The sequence below is a fragment of the Crocodylus siamensis genome, chromosome 1 (assembly GCF_052110815.1).
Source record: "Crocodylus siamensis isolate JL-2025a chromosome 1, ASM5211081v1, whole genome shotgun sequence".
Taxonomy (NCBI): Eukaryota; Metazoa; Chordata; order Crocodylia; family Crocodylidae; genus Crocodylus; species Crocodylus siamensis.
In genome coordinates, this window is record NC_143395.1 from 124,360,165 (window position 1) to 124,376,937 (window position 16,773).

A 16,773-nucleotide genomic window follows, 5' to 3' on the forward strand; every position below is an offset into this window, starting at 1 on the left:
ATTTTTTGCCCTGCTCTAACTCTGGTTTGCCAATAATAAAAATACGTTGAAAATCCTAACCTGCCTGTCAGCGCAAATCCAGTGTTTATATGAACTAACTGCCTTCCCTCCCTAAAGAGTGCAGTGTTTTTTTGCATAGTTTCCAGCATGTAAAATTACTGAGTTTACTCCAGTATTTGATCTTTCTGCATGGCAAGTGAATTTAACACTTTACTATCATTTTACAGTGGTCACCATTGAAAGGTTAATATTTACTCCAGTTTGATAATTAGTTTAAGATCAGGGGAGATACTGTTTCTCAGTCTATGGTTGAACAGCACATAACACCTTGCATGTTGCAGATATTGTAGTAAATGTTAAATGCTGCCTGTTTTAAAGATGTCATCTGTGAAGCATTCATGCAGTGGGGGTCTCATTTACTTGACTGTGATAGTAAAACTTAATTCAACTGAAGCCTCAGCTCCCTCAGTGATTCTCCGTCAAGTACTCTTTCTATATTTCTTTCTCCTGTCATCCAGTAATTTCTGGTTGATTTTACTTTGGCAGCCCTGCAGCTCTTCAGCTGATACTTGGCCAATAAGGAAGAATAGGGAGTAGTTTCCTGGAACCTCAGTTCCCTAATCCCATTCTTTGTATTTGGCACAGAATCCTTCCGTATTTGGGTTCAGTGCATCTCTGCTTTAGAGTTCTCAAAGCCCCAACTCATTGCATTGGGATTTAGTCTTACTGCAGTGATTAGGAATCCATCAGCTCTAAGGCTAGTTCTGTTTCTTATGTAAAATGTCTTACACAAAGGAAGGCCACTCAGTGATGCTACAAAAAGACTTCTATCCAGGGACAAGATCCTGGACAATGCCAGTCTAGTAGAAAGGATGAGAGAGAGAAAGTGACAGCTTGGGCCATGCTACAGATGTTGGGTTTCATGACTATGACTATAACTGTAGTTTGCCTGATGTTCCAGGAACAGTCAAAATCCCAAACCAGTCTTTTCTAAATAGTAGTGACCATGGATATTCTCTGCAGAGGTCTTCTGTCCCTGGATGAGAAATATTAACTGCGCACCCATGCTCAGCAGAGTGGTCTTGAACTTGGTGATCATCTTCAGAGACTTGATACTCCAGAAGATTATTCTGATTTAAACAGTGAATCAGGCCACTGTTTTGTTTTTTTATATGAAACAGACATGAAAGCAGAAAATAAACTTCTTTCTTCAGGACACCCAGCTGCTGATGGTATAGACCAGTGGAGTCCCTGAGCCAGTCTACAGGCTGCATCCAGAGCATGTCATATGAACCATGGGGCTGGAATTTGGCAGTAACAGTTTTAATTTCTGTGGTTCTCAGACTTGCTGCAGGTGCTGCTCCTCGCACTGCCGAATATCTGGCCCCATGGGCCAGATGACACAGCTCCATCCCTGGATTCAGCTCACAGAACTCCCCAACAGTCCAGAAATTTTGTGGCAAGATAAGCATCAGCTGCATTAATTGTTGCAGCTCCATTAGCTGTGGTAATTAATGCTGCCATGACTTGCCATGCGGCCAAGTTTCCAGATCTGTGGAGAGCTCTGTGGACCCTATCTTGTTCATTCCTGGAGTAGGCTATGTCAACTACCTTGGGAAATCTATGATAAGAAGCCTCTTGTGTCCTATAGTGATGAACTGGACACAGCGATTCATTATTGATGATACAGCACAGTAGATGTGGTTCTCTATCATTCGTGCAAACAAGAACTGGCTCAATTTTCTGATCAAGGGGTTGTGAAAACCATGTTACAAAGAGGTTTTTTTCTTCATATGTGGAAGTAGGTTTCTGTATGTCTTTCAATAACCCTAGCAAAATTCAGATGAGATTATCATTGATTTTAGAAGGTTCATAATGACTTAGTCAGTTTTGGTTTGTAGATGTTTTCAAAATTGCCAAAGTTGTTCCCATCAGGACAAGGTAGGGTCTAGTTATTGAGCCATGACACCTAAATCCATCCCAGTCTGGAAGTGTAGCATTTTTTATATTGTCTGCTGACAAAAGCTAAGTAAAAACACTGTTTTTGAGTTGGTGGCTTAAGTTTTTCTGCTTTTAGCCTTATGGGAGGCGACTGACAGAAGATATGCATAAATTAACTGGCTACCACTTTCTCTTAAATGAGTCTGATATAAAAATAGAATCCACCTTGGTCCATTCTGTTATGTTCAGGCTGAGAACTAATCGATGGAGTCTCTAACCTTTTGTGTGGTACTTGGTGGATGGACCTTTGGTCTTTGAAACCTATAATTGAAGAATAGTAGTGTTACAGAATAATGATGTAGTCTTAGTACAGCTAATGAAAGCTCCTTTCTAAGCCACCCAGTACCAATAAGAGCAGGCTTCTCTCACTGAAGATCATTTTCGTAGTGAACTAGTTTTAAGGCTATGGTGATTTATCATACTTTACAAATTTTATAAGAATAAGGTGTTTATCTAAAAATAACTTACAAGAATAACTTATCTGAGATGCCCTCCAAAGGTACCATTGTATTTCTAGTTAACTGAGCCTGTCAGCCCCAGTTTTTCTGTCCTTTCCAGTCTCAATTGCCTGAACCATAGGATTTCATTCATAGGAGTGTACAAGGAAGTCACATGGGTCCTCTATATGTTTACTACGTAAGGGGCAAATTTGTTTGTCCTGTTAAACTGTTTTTAAAGAACAGAAGTCCAAGGTATTTTTGAGGACCTAGAGTGTTCTTAGTTTGGGTCAGATCTATGAAGCTTGTTTTTATACATCCTACAAGCAATCATCCATTATGTTTTTCAGAATTGTATCTTATGCTCATTTTTCTGTAAAAAACAATAACAACAGCAAAAAACCATGAGCATGAGCTTGATTCTTCCTGTCTGTTACAATAGTTTTCATAGTTTCTAGGGTCGGAAGGGACCTGAGTAGATCATCTAGTCCGACCCCCTGCCATGGCAGGAAAGAGTACTGGGGTCAAACGACCCCAGCAAGGGTGTTCATCTAACCTCCTCTTAAACACCCCCAGGGTAGGAGCCTGCACCACTTCTCTTGGAAGTTGGTTCCAGATCCTAGCTGCCCTGACCATGAAGTAGCGCCTCCTGATATCCAGCCTAAATCTACCCTCCGCCAGCTTGTGACTGTTATTCCTGGTCACTCCTGGCAGTGCTTGGGGGAACAGGGACTCCCCCAGTGCCTTCTGATCCCCTCAGACTAGTTTATAACAAGCCACTAGATCCCCTCTCAGCCTTCTCTTATGGAGGCTGAACAGGTTCGGGTCCCATAGCTTCTCCTCATAGGGCCTGCCCTGCTGTCCCCTGATCATGTGAGTGGCCCTCCTCTGGACCCTCTCCATGCTGTCCACATCCCTCTTGAAGTGCGGCGCCCAGAACTGGATGCAGTACTCCAACTGCGGCCTGACCAGTGCCGCATAGAGGGGGAGAATCACCTCCTTGGACCTGCTTGAGATGCATCTGTGGATGCATGACAAGGTATGGTTGGCCTTCCTGACTGCATTCCCACACTGCCGGCCCATGTTCATCTTGGAATCGATGACTCCAAGATCCTTTTCTGCCTCTGTGCTGACAAGAGGGGAGTTCCGCAACCTGTAGGTATGGTGCCGGTTGTTCCTCCCGAGGTGCATCACTTTGCACTTGTCTGTGTTGAATCCCATCCTATTCTCATCTGCCCACCCTTGTACCTGTCTAGGTCCAATTGTAGTCTGTTGCTTCCTTCTAGCGTGCCCACATCCCCCCACATATTAGTGTCATCAGCAAACTTGAACAGGGTGCTTTCCACCCCCTCGTCCAAGTCACTGATGAAGATGTTGAACAGTGCGGGCCTGAGAATCGAGCCCTGCGGAACCCCACTGCCCACGTCCTTCCAGGTCGAGAAGGACCCATCCACCACCACCCTCTGCGTGTGGCTCTCCAGCCAGTTGGCGACCCATTTGACTGTGTGGGCATCGGCACCATAGTCCCCCAGTTTCTTGATGAGAATGGCGTGAGAGACAGCGTCGGAAGTCCAGGAAGACTATGTCCACTGCTACCCCTGCATCTAATGATGGTCTCTTTCTTTTGGGGGCATCCTCCTGAGCTTTTTAATTCTCAAGAGCTAGAATCCTGCACAAATAGCATCTTTGGGGGAAAAAAGAGAACTGCTGTATACTTTAGTTTCTCTGAAAATGACATCTTGCCAAATTTTTCTCTTTCTAATCCCCACCAACCCAATTATCTTTGCTTGTTCTCAAAGCCTTCTCCACATTAGGATTTATTTTTATATTTATTAATCTCTTTTGGGGGGACCACTTGTTTCAACCATCTTGTTTTGGTGATTGGTTTATATAGTTTGATGAATCTTTCCTGGTAAAGCAACATATGACCACCACTACAATGTAGCTTTTACATTTTCTTGCCACCACTGTCTTTAAGGACCCCAAATCCGGGGAATTTAGGGGAATTTCACCAGTTTATACTGTGAATCTAAGACCCATGTGTGAGAATCCTGCAATAAATATAAAGAATCAGATATAAAATGGAAGTAAGTTTTCCCTTTTTAATGGCAACCACTGTAAAATACCATTCTGGCTTATGGCAAGACTGCCTATGTAAAAAAGCCAGTTTTGATGCATCTAGATTTCTTTTCTTCTCAGAAGCACAGATTAGGTTAGGAAGGGGAATTTTCTTCCTAGGGAGGTTAATAAGGTATTAAATATATCAGGATTGAATGATGCCATAAAAATGAGAGGTTCTGCAAAGACCAGTTTATTAAATGCACATCATCTGCATTATATACCTGAACCGCATAAGAGCAGTAAGAGGGCCTGATATACAGTGTGGACTCACCAATGGGTGAAGAGCTGATGTGGAACCTCTGGGCAAGGGTGTGGCCAAAGCATGCATCATCAGGTTTTTCACTGCCAGAGGTGCACAGACACATTGGTCCCATATTGCATCAGCACCAATAGAAGGAAAAACGACAGTATTGACAATCAGTGTTCTTTTTGGCTAACATGGCCAATTAATGTCATTGATACATGCCCTGTGCATGTGCACAGCCTCAGTGCAGCACACAGGTGGCCAGGAGCGCAGCCTAGCAGTGTGGAGAACAGCCAGGTCTGGCTGGTAAGTCTGTTGCAAAAGAAGGGGCTTGCGGGGGCTCAGATGAAGGCCCTAGTGGTGAGGGAGGGAGTGGGGCTGGGGCAGGGACAGGCATTGCACAGCTGGGATGGCGCATGGGACAGAGCTGCAAGTGGCTCATCTGGGGGCGTGGAGGGAGGGGGTGGTTCCCACTGCAGTGTGCACCCAGGAGAGCATGGGGGGGCATTTGCCTCTGGATCTATGTGGGGGGTGAAGGTGGGCTGCTGGGGCTGAGGCTGTGCTGAACTCTTCCCCACAGGGGGCTGGACCAGGCTGTGCTCAGGGCAGGCAGTGGTGGCACTGGGAGGAGGGGTTATGGGGGCAGGCTGCAGCCACCCCAAAATTCACTGTAGTCCCCTGACCCCCCCGCCCCCAGCATCACCTCCACCCAGCCCCCCACCAGGAAGAGCCTGGTGCTGCCCTTGCCCCATCTCACAGCAGCAGCCTGCCCTTGCCCCGCATGCAGATCCAGGAGTACACACTGCCCCCTCCCCGCGCCCCCTGGATGAGCCACTCACAGCTCTGCCTGCACCCCACTCCACTCCGCCCTGGCTGTGCAACCCCTGCCCCAACCACAGCCCCAGCCTCACTCCCTCCCTCACTGCAGGGGCCTCAATCTGCACCCCTCCACCCCTTCCCTCCCAACAGACTTAGTAGCCAGACGCTGCTCTCCATGCTACCTGGCTGCATATCATCAATCAGATCAGTATTGGCTGATTTGGCTCCTTAAAATTGGCCGTCAGCATCAGCCCAAAAAATCTCTGTCACTGCACCCCTAATTTCTGCTAGTGGACCTGTCCTAAGATGGACTGATTGTCAGTTTGCTCTAGATTAGATGGGGTTAGGAGGTGCTATTCAAGATGTCCCAAGACTAGAGAACTGTACTTGGTTCCTTGGCTCCTAGAGTAAACAAGGAGCCACTGAGAACCTGGGCTGTAGCACAGTGTTTATTTTTATCATGTTTCCAAGACCAAAGGTAACTTTGAAAAGAGCAGAGCCTTTCATAAGGAAAAAAATAGCTTCTGCAATCTTTTGTTTCCATAGCAGGATTGAAAAGAACACAGATGGATAATCAGAAATCTTATTCATGGGAAACTATGCAGACATCAATCTGGTATTACTTGGAAAATATCCTGCAGATGTGGCTGAGTTATAATCGGGTCTAACATTTTTGTTGAATAACAAAATCACAGCCTCATATTAGGGAACTGTATGCTATAATACATTCAAAATGTAATTATGCAATTGATCTTCAGGCTTCTATTGTGTTTAATCTATGGATGTGATCTGTGGTGCAATCAGTTTATAATAAAAAAGCTTACTCAGTTATTAAATGTCTTTTGTTTCCGCAGGATCACAACAGACAGGGTTCTTAAATGCCCTCAAGGACAGTCCTGCAAGATATCCTTTCACTGAAATGAATTGTAGGTTTTCTTGTGTTAATTTTAAGAAATAGATTGTAGCCTGGACATGATTTCATTTGCTGCAGTTTAGTACCTGGAGTTAGGACTTTCTCGAAAATGATTTCACCTCTTGATCTTGCATTTCTACACAGTGTTTCTCACTTTGCTGTTTATAGAGATTAGGGCAGGGGTGAGCAAAAAGTGGCCCGCTAGCTGGATGCAGCCTGCCAGGAGATTCTATCCAGCCCACGGAGCCCCTAAAAATTTAGAAAATTAATATTTATATGCCCCCGGCTGCTTGTTATGTGGCCCTCGATGGCTTCCCAAAATTCAGTAAGCGGCCGTCCGCCCAAAATAATTGCCCATGCCTGGATTAGGCAAATTTATTTTAACTATCTTGCATCTTTTGGAGATAGATCTTCTCTAGATAAAGATATATAATGCCTATTAACTGTTATAGAATTCTCAGAGCCAGTTCAAGAGAAAATTATGGATTATGCACCCACATTGAACACCTTCAAGAGCAAACTGGATGCTTATCTTGCTGGGATCCTATGACCCCAACTGATTTCCTGCCCTTTGGGCAGGGGGCTGGACTCGATGATCTTCCAAGGTCCCTTCCAGCCGTAATGTTTATGAAATATATTATTCTATTAAATGAATTATTTAGTTAAAAATGCTGTATACCAGTGGTTTTCAGCCTATGGTCTGTAGACTATGTTTAAGGGGTTTGCAAAAAGTGACTATGATCAATCAAAAGGGTCTGCACCTCCATTTGAAATTTTCAAAGGGGTTTGCACCTCCATTAGGAATGGGGGTCTGCAAATGAAAAAAGGTTGAAAACCGCTGCTCTATACTAATCAGGTCCTAGATGTACTGCACATTTTGCATCATTGTAACTTGTATCATTGTTGTATGTAAATTCAGATTGCACCAGAACAGACAGCTGTGCAGCTATGCCAAGGTAGCTGCTCGGGTATAACAGTGCCTTTCCCCTAGGTTGGGTTGGGAGGGGAAGCTAATAGAGTGTTTGCTTTGAGCAAACTGCTACCCTAGGATAAGCTGTGGATAGACCAAACACGTACTAGTACATTTTTACACACATTTTCCCCTGGATAATTTTACACCAGATTAAAGTAAATTACATCATCCTGTATCCACTCCTTTTTTTTTAAACAAGTATAAATGGACTTGTCCAGACTCTCAAGAAGAAAGTTCTATAGAACTCATTGACTCTTGGTGGTAAAATAGCAGAAGTCTATTATAAACCATCTAAAAACTTAAATTAAAATTGAACAATATAATCTTGCTGAAGTATTTTCCTGCTGATAATTTAGTCTGTTCTTTTGAATATATTTTACTGTGTCTAGAAATCATATTTTCAAGTACTTAGATTTTGCCCTACACTGCCTCTGTGTATATAGCTCAATATCACTGTTGCTTTTTAACACTTCTCAGCAGCTTCCTGCTAGTTTCACTAGTTATGTGTCAGGCATAGATTAGGGCGGCATAGATTAGGGCCTTGGTTCTTTCCTAACAAGAAGGAAAGATGTGGGGCTGCCAGCCTTACTCTTTGACTTCCTATTTAAACTTCTAATTCCCTGTTCCTATCTTTGGATCAGGTGTGAGCAACTATTTGTACCACTCACAAATTCAGTGTAAAAATCCTTTAATTTTTTCCTAAGAGAGGCCTCATACAGATATTCAGTTTATCCTGGTAGAGTCGCTGTTCTCCAAGGAGAAACCTCAAGTGTACAGTTGTTCAGGCTTTTTTTCCCAGAGAAAAAATGGCCACCCCAGAAGAAAAATAACCTGGGAACAATTAGAGTTAAATCACTCACAGGAGAGTTTCTTCTGGGAGCATGAATGCCTGTGCATGCTGTGGCTTCTCTCAGAAGAAAATATAGTCATCTAGCATTTCCCTTTTCCTTCCCCTGGGAGACCGTGTGTTGCTTGCTGGACTCTGCTGCTGCAGAATGAAACAAAACATGCCCCCTTCACAATCCTCACATTGCTGCAGGGAAATAAAGGCTGACCATGGGCAGTCTGAGTCAGCTAATCAAGGCTGCCCTATGCACTAGTGCCATCTGTTGCCAGGCAGACTAGGAGGATCTGTAGAGTATGCTGAGATGTATGCACAACACTCCCCTGCCTCCCCTCGCCCCCAGTTTTTAAGGAGGATAGAGAGAATGCTTATGAAAATATTCTGCAAAAAAAACGGTGGAAATTTCTTGACTTCAGTCTTAATTGTTTACCTTTCATCTTGGTGACAAGTAACACATTGATTTTTAAAAAGGTATTGTACATAAAGGAAGATTCTGCTCTCCACCTCTGTGTATTGCTAAGTGTCAAACTTTCTAATTTTTTCAGACCTAACTTCTGTCATGTTCCCAGATTTGTGTATTCATCTCTCAGAATCTCTGAAATACAAACTCCCTTTTTAAGCAAGGGCATTGTTTTTTATGAATCACAAACTATCCTAAAGAGCACAACAATAGCTTCCAATTAAAAGAATTTCAATCACTTCTAATAATGGATTAGTCTTTCAGTTATCTCAAAATGGAAAAGCTTCCATTTATTCTTAAATCAAAAGGTAATTGATTCAACATTTGTGGATCCTTGTACAGAAACAATAGGCTTTTTATTCATAATTTGCTTTCAAGGGCTTGCCAGTTTAAAAGGCTCAGTAGAGCATCTTGTAGAAACAGCCTGATTTTAATTTTGATGCATTAGACAGCTTAATGGGCTGGCTGATATTCCTGAAAATAAAAATATAAAATTGCCTAACAGTACCAGGAATTTTGCTTTGGGGCAAGGTAGTCGAATCATGAATGGTTAAAACCTTGGTGTTCAGCAGATAGCATTGTTCTTGAGCTATGTGACAAACTGAGTTGTTCAAGATACTAGCTGTCTTGCACAATATTACCATACTAAAGGACTGCAGTAACCGCTGTGTATTCAACAGACATGTATAAGTTATCTTTATTCAAAATAATTAATGGCCTTCCATCTTTTTATTTTCTCATTTTCATCTTTGTGAGCAGAGTGTAGAATAGCTTTCTGTGTACTAAGGAGACTATATTTTTTTTTATCACTTACCTATTTCCCCAGATGTTTACTTTGGTCTAAACTAAATGAGTATTTAACTCAGTACTTGGGTGATTTGCCTTTTTGTTCCTTTTAAGGACATTGAGACATATGCTTACCTTAAAAAAATACAAGAAAGCCCTCTTGTTCTTGATTGTTGTTTTTAATTGAAAGAAGTCTGGGAAAGCCCTACCTTCTTCACTTGAGGCATTATTATGTTCAGAGAAGGAAGGTCACCTACTAGGCCATCACCCATTAAAACCATTGCTCGTGGTAGATGAGGCATAAGCCTAAAGGAGCTCTTGATCTGTCCCTAGTTTAGGGCAGCATCTGCTAAGTGAAAGGACACAATAAACATTCTGTGGGGCATTTAGGCTGTAGTTGTAGGTCAGGAAACTCTTAGGAGACACCCTCCTGTGAATGCCATCAGCTTTGTGGTGAGGTTCCAGGAAGCTCCTATTTCCCATCTCCAGAATCTTCTTCCCTTTGTTCCACTTGGGTAGGGAGCATAGGGTGGCATGTTTCAGAGGGCTCCATATTGCAAATTCAGTGAGCACTTTTTGAATTACAGAAGGAGCAGGCTGTGCTGCAGCCTGTTGACTTGACCTAATGCTTCTCTCCCTTACCCGGAGTGTTGCGATACTAAATTCTTTAATATATTCATGTATCTCAGAAATTGTGGGTGATAATCTCAGAAGAGCTTATGCAGGAATACCACAATGTGACATGCTCTGAAACAGTTTGAATCATAGAAAAGTAGGGCTGGAAGATGTGGTGGAAAAGTTCAGTAGCTATTATATGTGACACTGTTTGTTTAAATGTCGTAATTTTGTGTGCCTCTCCAGGCACCATGTTTGCTTTGTTTGGCTCCTTGCTCAGAACAATAAAGTTACCAGTCATTATAGTTGTGTGTGCTGTCCTCTGGGCTAATCTAACTCCCAACTGCTATGGAGTCACAAAAATTTAACTAAGGGACCTCTCAAGATTCCCCAACCTTTCTAGTTGATCTGTTGCAGTGCTCAACCACCATTATAAGAAGAAAGTTTGTCCTAATATCTTTTCTTGCATAATTAATTAACACCATCAGTGTCCAGACCACAAAGGAATGTTCTGTAATGGTACCTCTTCAATCAGGTTGCTGTAAATGATGTAGTGCCCCAAATCTTTTTTGGACATTTGGTGTAGGACACTAGGTGAACCACTGTCTCAGGAGGTAGGTTTCATTGACAAATAAGCTACTAGGCCTTGTTGGTTTAAGCTTCTTATGTTTTCCTGAAAAATGTTTCTGTCAATAGGTAGAAGAAAGGGATAATTCACTAGGGCTGGCACAAAGGAAAAGTTGCAAATAGTGAGGTACAGTTTTCTAGTCAGTTACAATGAAAGATTAACATGGATCTGCCTAACTGTTCTGGTGGGGCAGTCCGAAAAGAGGGATAGAATCAGGTTTAGAAGGGACTTTCTGAAGTCATCTCATTCAACACTGCTCAGGCAGGATCATCCCTGACCCAACCACCCTGGCCAAGTCTATCTAACCTGCTCTTAAAAATGTCCAAGGTTGGAGATTCCACCACCTCTCTAAGCAGCCTGTCTTAATGCTTAACCACTGTCATAGTCAGAAAGTTCTTCCCAATATCCAACCCACGTATGCAAGTAACTGGCATTCATTCCTTAGACCTGCTTCATCTGTCTCTGAGAGCAGTTTGAAAATGGGCTCATAGGTTCTACTAGCCAGGGCTAAATTCCATCATTTGTGGCTTCATTTAGAGGCTCTGTCAAGCTATGCCAGCAGCCCAACTTCTGGGGTTGCCTTTTGCCTGCTGTTTGCAGACTGTTCCCCCCATACTCATTTGCTTCTCAGCCCCTGTCAGCACCAGTGTGCTTTCCTACCAGGTTTTCTGAATTTCCCTTAATCTACCTTTCCTGCCACAGAGGCTGTGCTGTTGTTATTCCTGCTTGATCCACAAAGCAAATTTTCTTTTTTTGCCCACCTGTGACCCTGCAAGTGTCTCCTGAGGGACAGAAACAAAAGTAGCACAACTGCTGCTCAGGAATCCATTTTGGTTTCATCCATTCCATTGCTGCAGGGGAATGTTTCAAGTTCAGTTGCTTATATCCTGAGCAAAACTATTCTTTATACACTGATATGTATTTATATTCTCATAAAAAACTAATAAATTGTTGGCTCATCTTCCATTTCTGCTTGAGTATGAAAATTTCTGCCATTTACACTATACTGCATTTGAGCAAAATTAGGTGGTGGGGGCCAAAAAGAGTTATAATTACTTTTTGGCAACAACAGAATAATGACAGATTAGATGCATGGCCCCCATTCATTGGAGCATAGCAGTGCTAAAGTGCAAAACTGTTTTATGACTCTTTGCCTTGCATACATTTGGATTTTGTTTTAATTTTTAAGGGATCAGGTCATCCATGATATTTCATTTTTAGAGTTTGTTCTTTTCATAGTGTGAGGGGAATTGTGCACCTTTGTCTTATGCAGAAGAGGTTAATAAATGAGGTTACAAGTTGTGCATGTGGAAACCTAAAATGTCCTTGTTCTTAAATATTTTGAGAAATGTTGTCGTGGAAACTGGTTTTAATTAATGCTTGTGTACAGAATAATTTTTATCCTATTCTCCCCTCCCCCCGAGAGTCACATGCTTTATTGATTTATCATACATTTTTGTAGAAGCCAAAGCCTTTTCTCCTCTTGGCTTATATTTCCTGGCTAAATCCTCCTATTAGCCTATCCCAGATAATATATTAACAGAAAGTAAGAGTTTTAAGTTCTTAGCTATAGCATGTAAAATATGTCAATAAATTATCAATAGAAAGCCTAGCTATAGTGGTTGCTTGCTTTAGGAGCAAAATGTGGCATCTTAATTGAGAAAATGTCATTTAGGCATAGTCAAAGGCATGTTATAATATGCTGTGTACTTACAGCACCCTATCAGCTGACTGATTTCAGGGTGACATAAATGTCTTAGGAAAAGCTAATTACTGATCATTTTGTCTGGTGGTCATCTCTGGGAAAAGGAGAGAGAGAAAGAAGGCATTTCAGAACTACAAAAAGGAGAATGACTAAGATCATCTCTAAAAACAGTGTTGAGCCATGATTGAGTGATTACCTTGTGTTTATCATAATGGAATCAATACATGTGGTGCTTTTCAGCTACATGCTTTACAATCAGAACATTTGAAAAGATTAAACACTGTAAATGAGCCCTGCAAATTCCACAGTTGCTTTATTTCGGGTGTTTCAGGTCTCAGATGGAACAGTAAAGTCTATTCCATCATCTTCATCATTTGGCAGGCTGGTAAAGGAGAGCAAGTGGATTTTTTGTTTTTGTTTTTTTCACTGCTTTTGGTCTGATCATAAAAATGTGGGACCCTTGGTCAGTATCTTGGCTTCAGGGACAGAAGAAAAGACAGCCTGATCTCCTAGTACACATGACTGGCAACAGGAAATCTCCTGAGATCGAATTTGTATTGCTTCAGCATCTATCAGGACTAGTTATAAACTAGTACAAACAATAGTTCCGGTTTTGTCTTTGCCACTGATTTAGCAAGTGGCCTAGGGCAGTCTGTGGCCTTGGCCTGTGCCTCTGTTTTTCACAGTCAGCATCCCTGCATAATATGGGTGTTGTGAGTGTTGCATAGATCGAAGTGCAGAACTTCACAGATCCAAAGGACTAGGTGAGTGCTCATAATTACTAGATGCCATGCAAATTTTGTGTTTGTTTATACTTCCTTGACTTTTACTCACTGTGCTGGAAGCTGTGGTATGCTTTTTCTCTGTTTGGTCCATTGTTGGTCTCTCAGGTTTTCACACATATTTGATCAGCTCCAATCAAACAACAAATGAAGATGTAAGTTCTTGATCTGCTTCATATAGTAAATATGAAAGTTGCATTTGTGCTAATTGTATATATTGTATGGTTTCACTCCTATTTAATGCAAAAAGGGAACTGTATATATGCATATTTATATGCATATATACCTCTAGTGAGGTAGAAACTCAGTAATATTTGATGCAGTGTATCAAAAGAAGCATCATGGACCACTACAGTGGTTTAAAAAATCATTACGTTTTTAGTATATCCAGTATGCCTTACACTAGTTAGATGCATGTCTTGAAACAGAAAATGAAAGAAAAGGATAGAAACAAAGCAACCAAGTAAGCCAATACTCATACTTCAAAAATCCTACATAATGCTTTTAAGTTTACTAGACAAATAACCAGCAATGTATAGTACCTCCTGGTTTTCTGCTGGACTCCTTAATTATTAATTTAAAAATATTTAAATTATTTGAATTTGAACAGCATTTTGAAAGATACCTGCCAATTTAGGTCTCAGAAGTTCCATAGTCTCTGTCTCTGACTTTTTCTGGCAACTTGAGGCCAGTTTTCCACTGTAAGACATAGATCTTTATCTTCTAGGTCAGCCTTATCTGTTTTCACAATCTGTTGCACATGTAATTTGGATTTTTCTGTTCTGTTGTTCCAGCTTTGTCTAACTAACTATGGAGATAGAAATGTGTTTCTCCTAAACAAATTATTGCTCTAAGAAATATGAGTTTAAAAAGGAGAAGCAGCTAACTAGTAAATGGTACAAGGGCTTGTGGTTTCAGCCTAGCTATTTAAACAAAATATAACAGCATGAAATTTTGAAAGCATTGCGTAAAACTTATGCTTATTTTTATTCATTTTATTATAGTCCTTTTCATAGTTGATTGATAACCTGAAACATAGCTCTGTGTTTGTTTGGATATATTTTGGTTATTACTTAAAAGCTTATTTGTGATTTCTGTATACTACAGAGGATAACAATGCAGGGTGTAGCACTCTTCAGAGATAAATATCTGGGCAAGTAGCCAGTGATCAAAGAAGTACACCTGTTTTTGTTCAGTAAGACAAGAAGGATAAAGTGAAGTAACAGTCCGTGGCTGTTTTGAATTGAGGCCAGCCTTGGCTTTCTAGACAAACTAATTTTCATTCATTTTGTCAAATAAAACTCTCTTCAGGAGTCTTGGCAAGCTCTCAGATAAAGAATAGTGACAGTGCAACATGCCTGTCTCCAAGTAAACTGCTTACTCATATTAAGTAAAGACATGAATTTTTCAAGGTATTACAGCAAGACTGCTTAGTTAGACTAAGGAGCTCACTAATTCACCTTTTGGGCACAGAAAGCTCAAATAATTAGGCTTTTCATGGCCAAAATAGAAATTACTGGTTTTACATCAGGGAATTTCATAAGAAAGGACATAGAATTTGTCCTCCCTCCTGGGGGCCTGGCTGCAGGATTGCAAAATACTCCTTACTAGCATCTACTCCAGATTTAGTAGGCTGAAAATGAAAGAATGGATAATAAACTTTGTTTGTTTGCTTCATGGAAGCTGAAGGGCTAAAGAATATGATGGACAAGTGTTCCTGTTGTTTATTTATAATTATACATTGCACTTCCAGTGTTTCTCCAGAGAATTTTGTAATCTTGATAAAATGGCTATCTTCTTAAAGTCACTTCTTTTATGCAAAAACCTGGTTATACGCTAATCTTCATACTTCAAGAGTCAGCATGGCCTGCCAAGCTTTGGGATCTGACAGACTGCAAGGAGCATCCCAAAGCACTGCACACTTTTGGATGTGTGGGGAGCCATAGTGGCCCATTCTGTACCACAAGCCAGGCAGCAGCAAGACCTGGGACAGAGGCAGAAGCAAGTCCACGACTAGCCTGGCATGCAGCACAGAACAGACCGCTTAGCTGCAGCAGTTTCTCTGTGTCCAGAAGCCATTTTGCACCGAGTTCCAGGCTGGCTGGGCACATGTTGATGCTTCTGTCCCAATCCCTGCTCTCACAGCTGTTGCCAACATGTGGTACAGAGTGGACATGTGATTAGTGCAGCTCTTGAATGTATCCAGAAGTGTGCTATGCTTTGGAATGCTCCTCATAGTCTGTTCGGACCCAGACTTTGGTGTACCACTTGCTGGGGACCAGCTGCAAAGGCTGAGACATGTACCAAATCAGACATGGACTGGCAGAGCAGTGAGATAATGATCAGTGTGGGGCTGTTCATGCTCAACTGAAGTAGGTAGGGGCACTCTACAGATAGGAATCTTTTGCTGGGGTATGAAGGGTGGAGGGGGCCTGCTTATGTCAATATAAGCAAGGGCTGCCTGCCTCCAACTCCCCTTGGGTTTACAGGGCTGGAGACCTGTCTCTCCCTAGGGTTTGGAGGGGACAGGAATTTCTCTGGTGGGTGCTCTGCACATCTTCCCCACTGTTGACAGACTGCAAGGAGCTTGAGTGAGTCCAATAGTCCTTGTACTCATGGTTTGTGAAGCAGCCATCCATTGTCATGTTGCTGTTGAAGGTCAACTCTATAATAAATCATGTGTTCCAGCCTTCCATATGGCCAACTGTGTTATTTGGCCCTCTGTTACTCAGTGGTTGCCAAACCATGTCATACTCTGAGTGTCATAGTCCTATTAGACTGCAGGGAGTCCATATACATTTGCACGTGTATATTTTTGTAGGATCAGAGCCATACATTCCAAATACTGGAGAACCCATGCAGCTACTCACCATATAACTTAAAACCTCTAGATTAATGTAAACACCACTTTTCTTTTCCTCTGGTTCTAAATTGTAAAACTTTGCTTTGATTATCCATAATGTCCTTCATGAGTTTACAAATGACATAATATATAATGCATTATTTTCCTCTCTCTTCAGATTAAAGGGTCTTGGTCAAATAAAAGAGGTAAAGAGAACTACAACCCGTACAGTTATGGTAACATCTTTACTAACTGTTGTGCTGCACTATGTGGGCCCCTCTCACCAAGGTAAGCATTAAGAAAAATATATTTAGTAGGCCTGTGCAAAGCAGCAGGTATTCTATTTGGCTTCGAATTCAGCTGATTGGGAGGGGCAGTGATTTGAATCACTGTCCTGATTTTGATTTGGCTGATTCTGATTCGGCTGCTGAATCACCTCTGAATTGAACAGGTGATGGTAGCAGTGTCCACGGCGGGGGCATGGTGGTGTTGAGTGGGGCCCTACTCCCCATTTGATTCCCCAGCCTTCCCACCCACCCCCCGCCGTGGCTGCTCCACCCAGCTCCAGCGTCCTGGCACTTAAAAAAAAAAAAAGCCCCACAC

The 16,773-nt window shown here is 41.9% G+C and overlaps 1 protein-coding gene across 5 annotated transcripts in view; it reads left to right on the forward strand.

Annotated features, from left to right (window-relative positions):
* Positions 1–16,773, forward strand: part of ZDHHC14 (zDHHC palmitoyltransferase 14) — a 173,172-nt gene that overhangs the window by 138,054 nt on the left and 18,345 nt on the right. For all 5 annotated transcript variants that reach the window (XM_090042004.1, XM_090041975.1, XM_090041992.1 and 2 more), the window contains 3 exons: positions 6,477–6,525; positions 13,381–13,483; positions 16,349–16,458. In XM_090042004.1, coding sequence (XP_089898130.1) covers positions 6,477–6,525; positions 13,381–13,483; positions 16,349–16,458 — 262 coding nt within the window. The remainder of the gene's footprint in view (positions 1–6,476; positions 6,526–13,380; positions 13,484–16,348; positions 16,459–16,773) is intronic.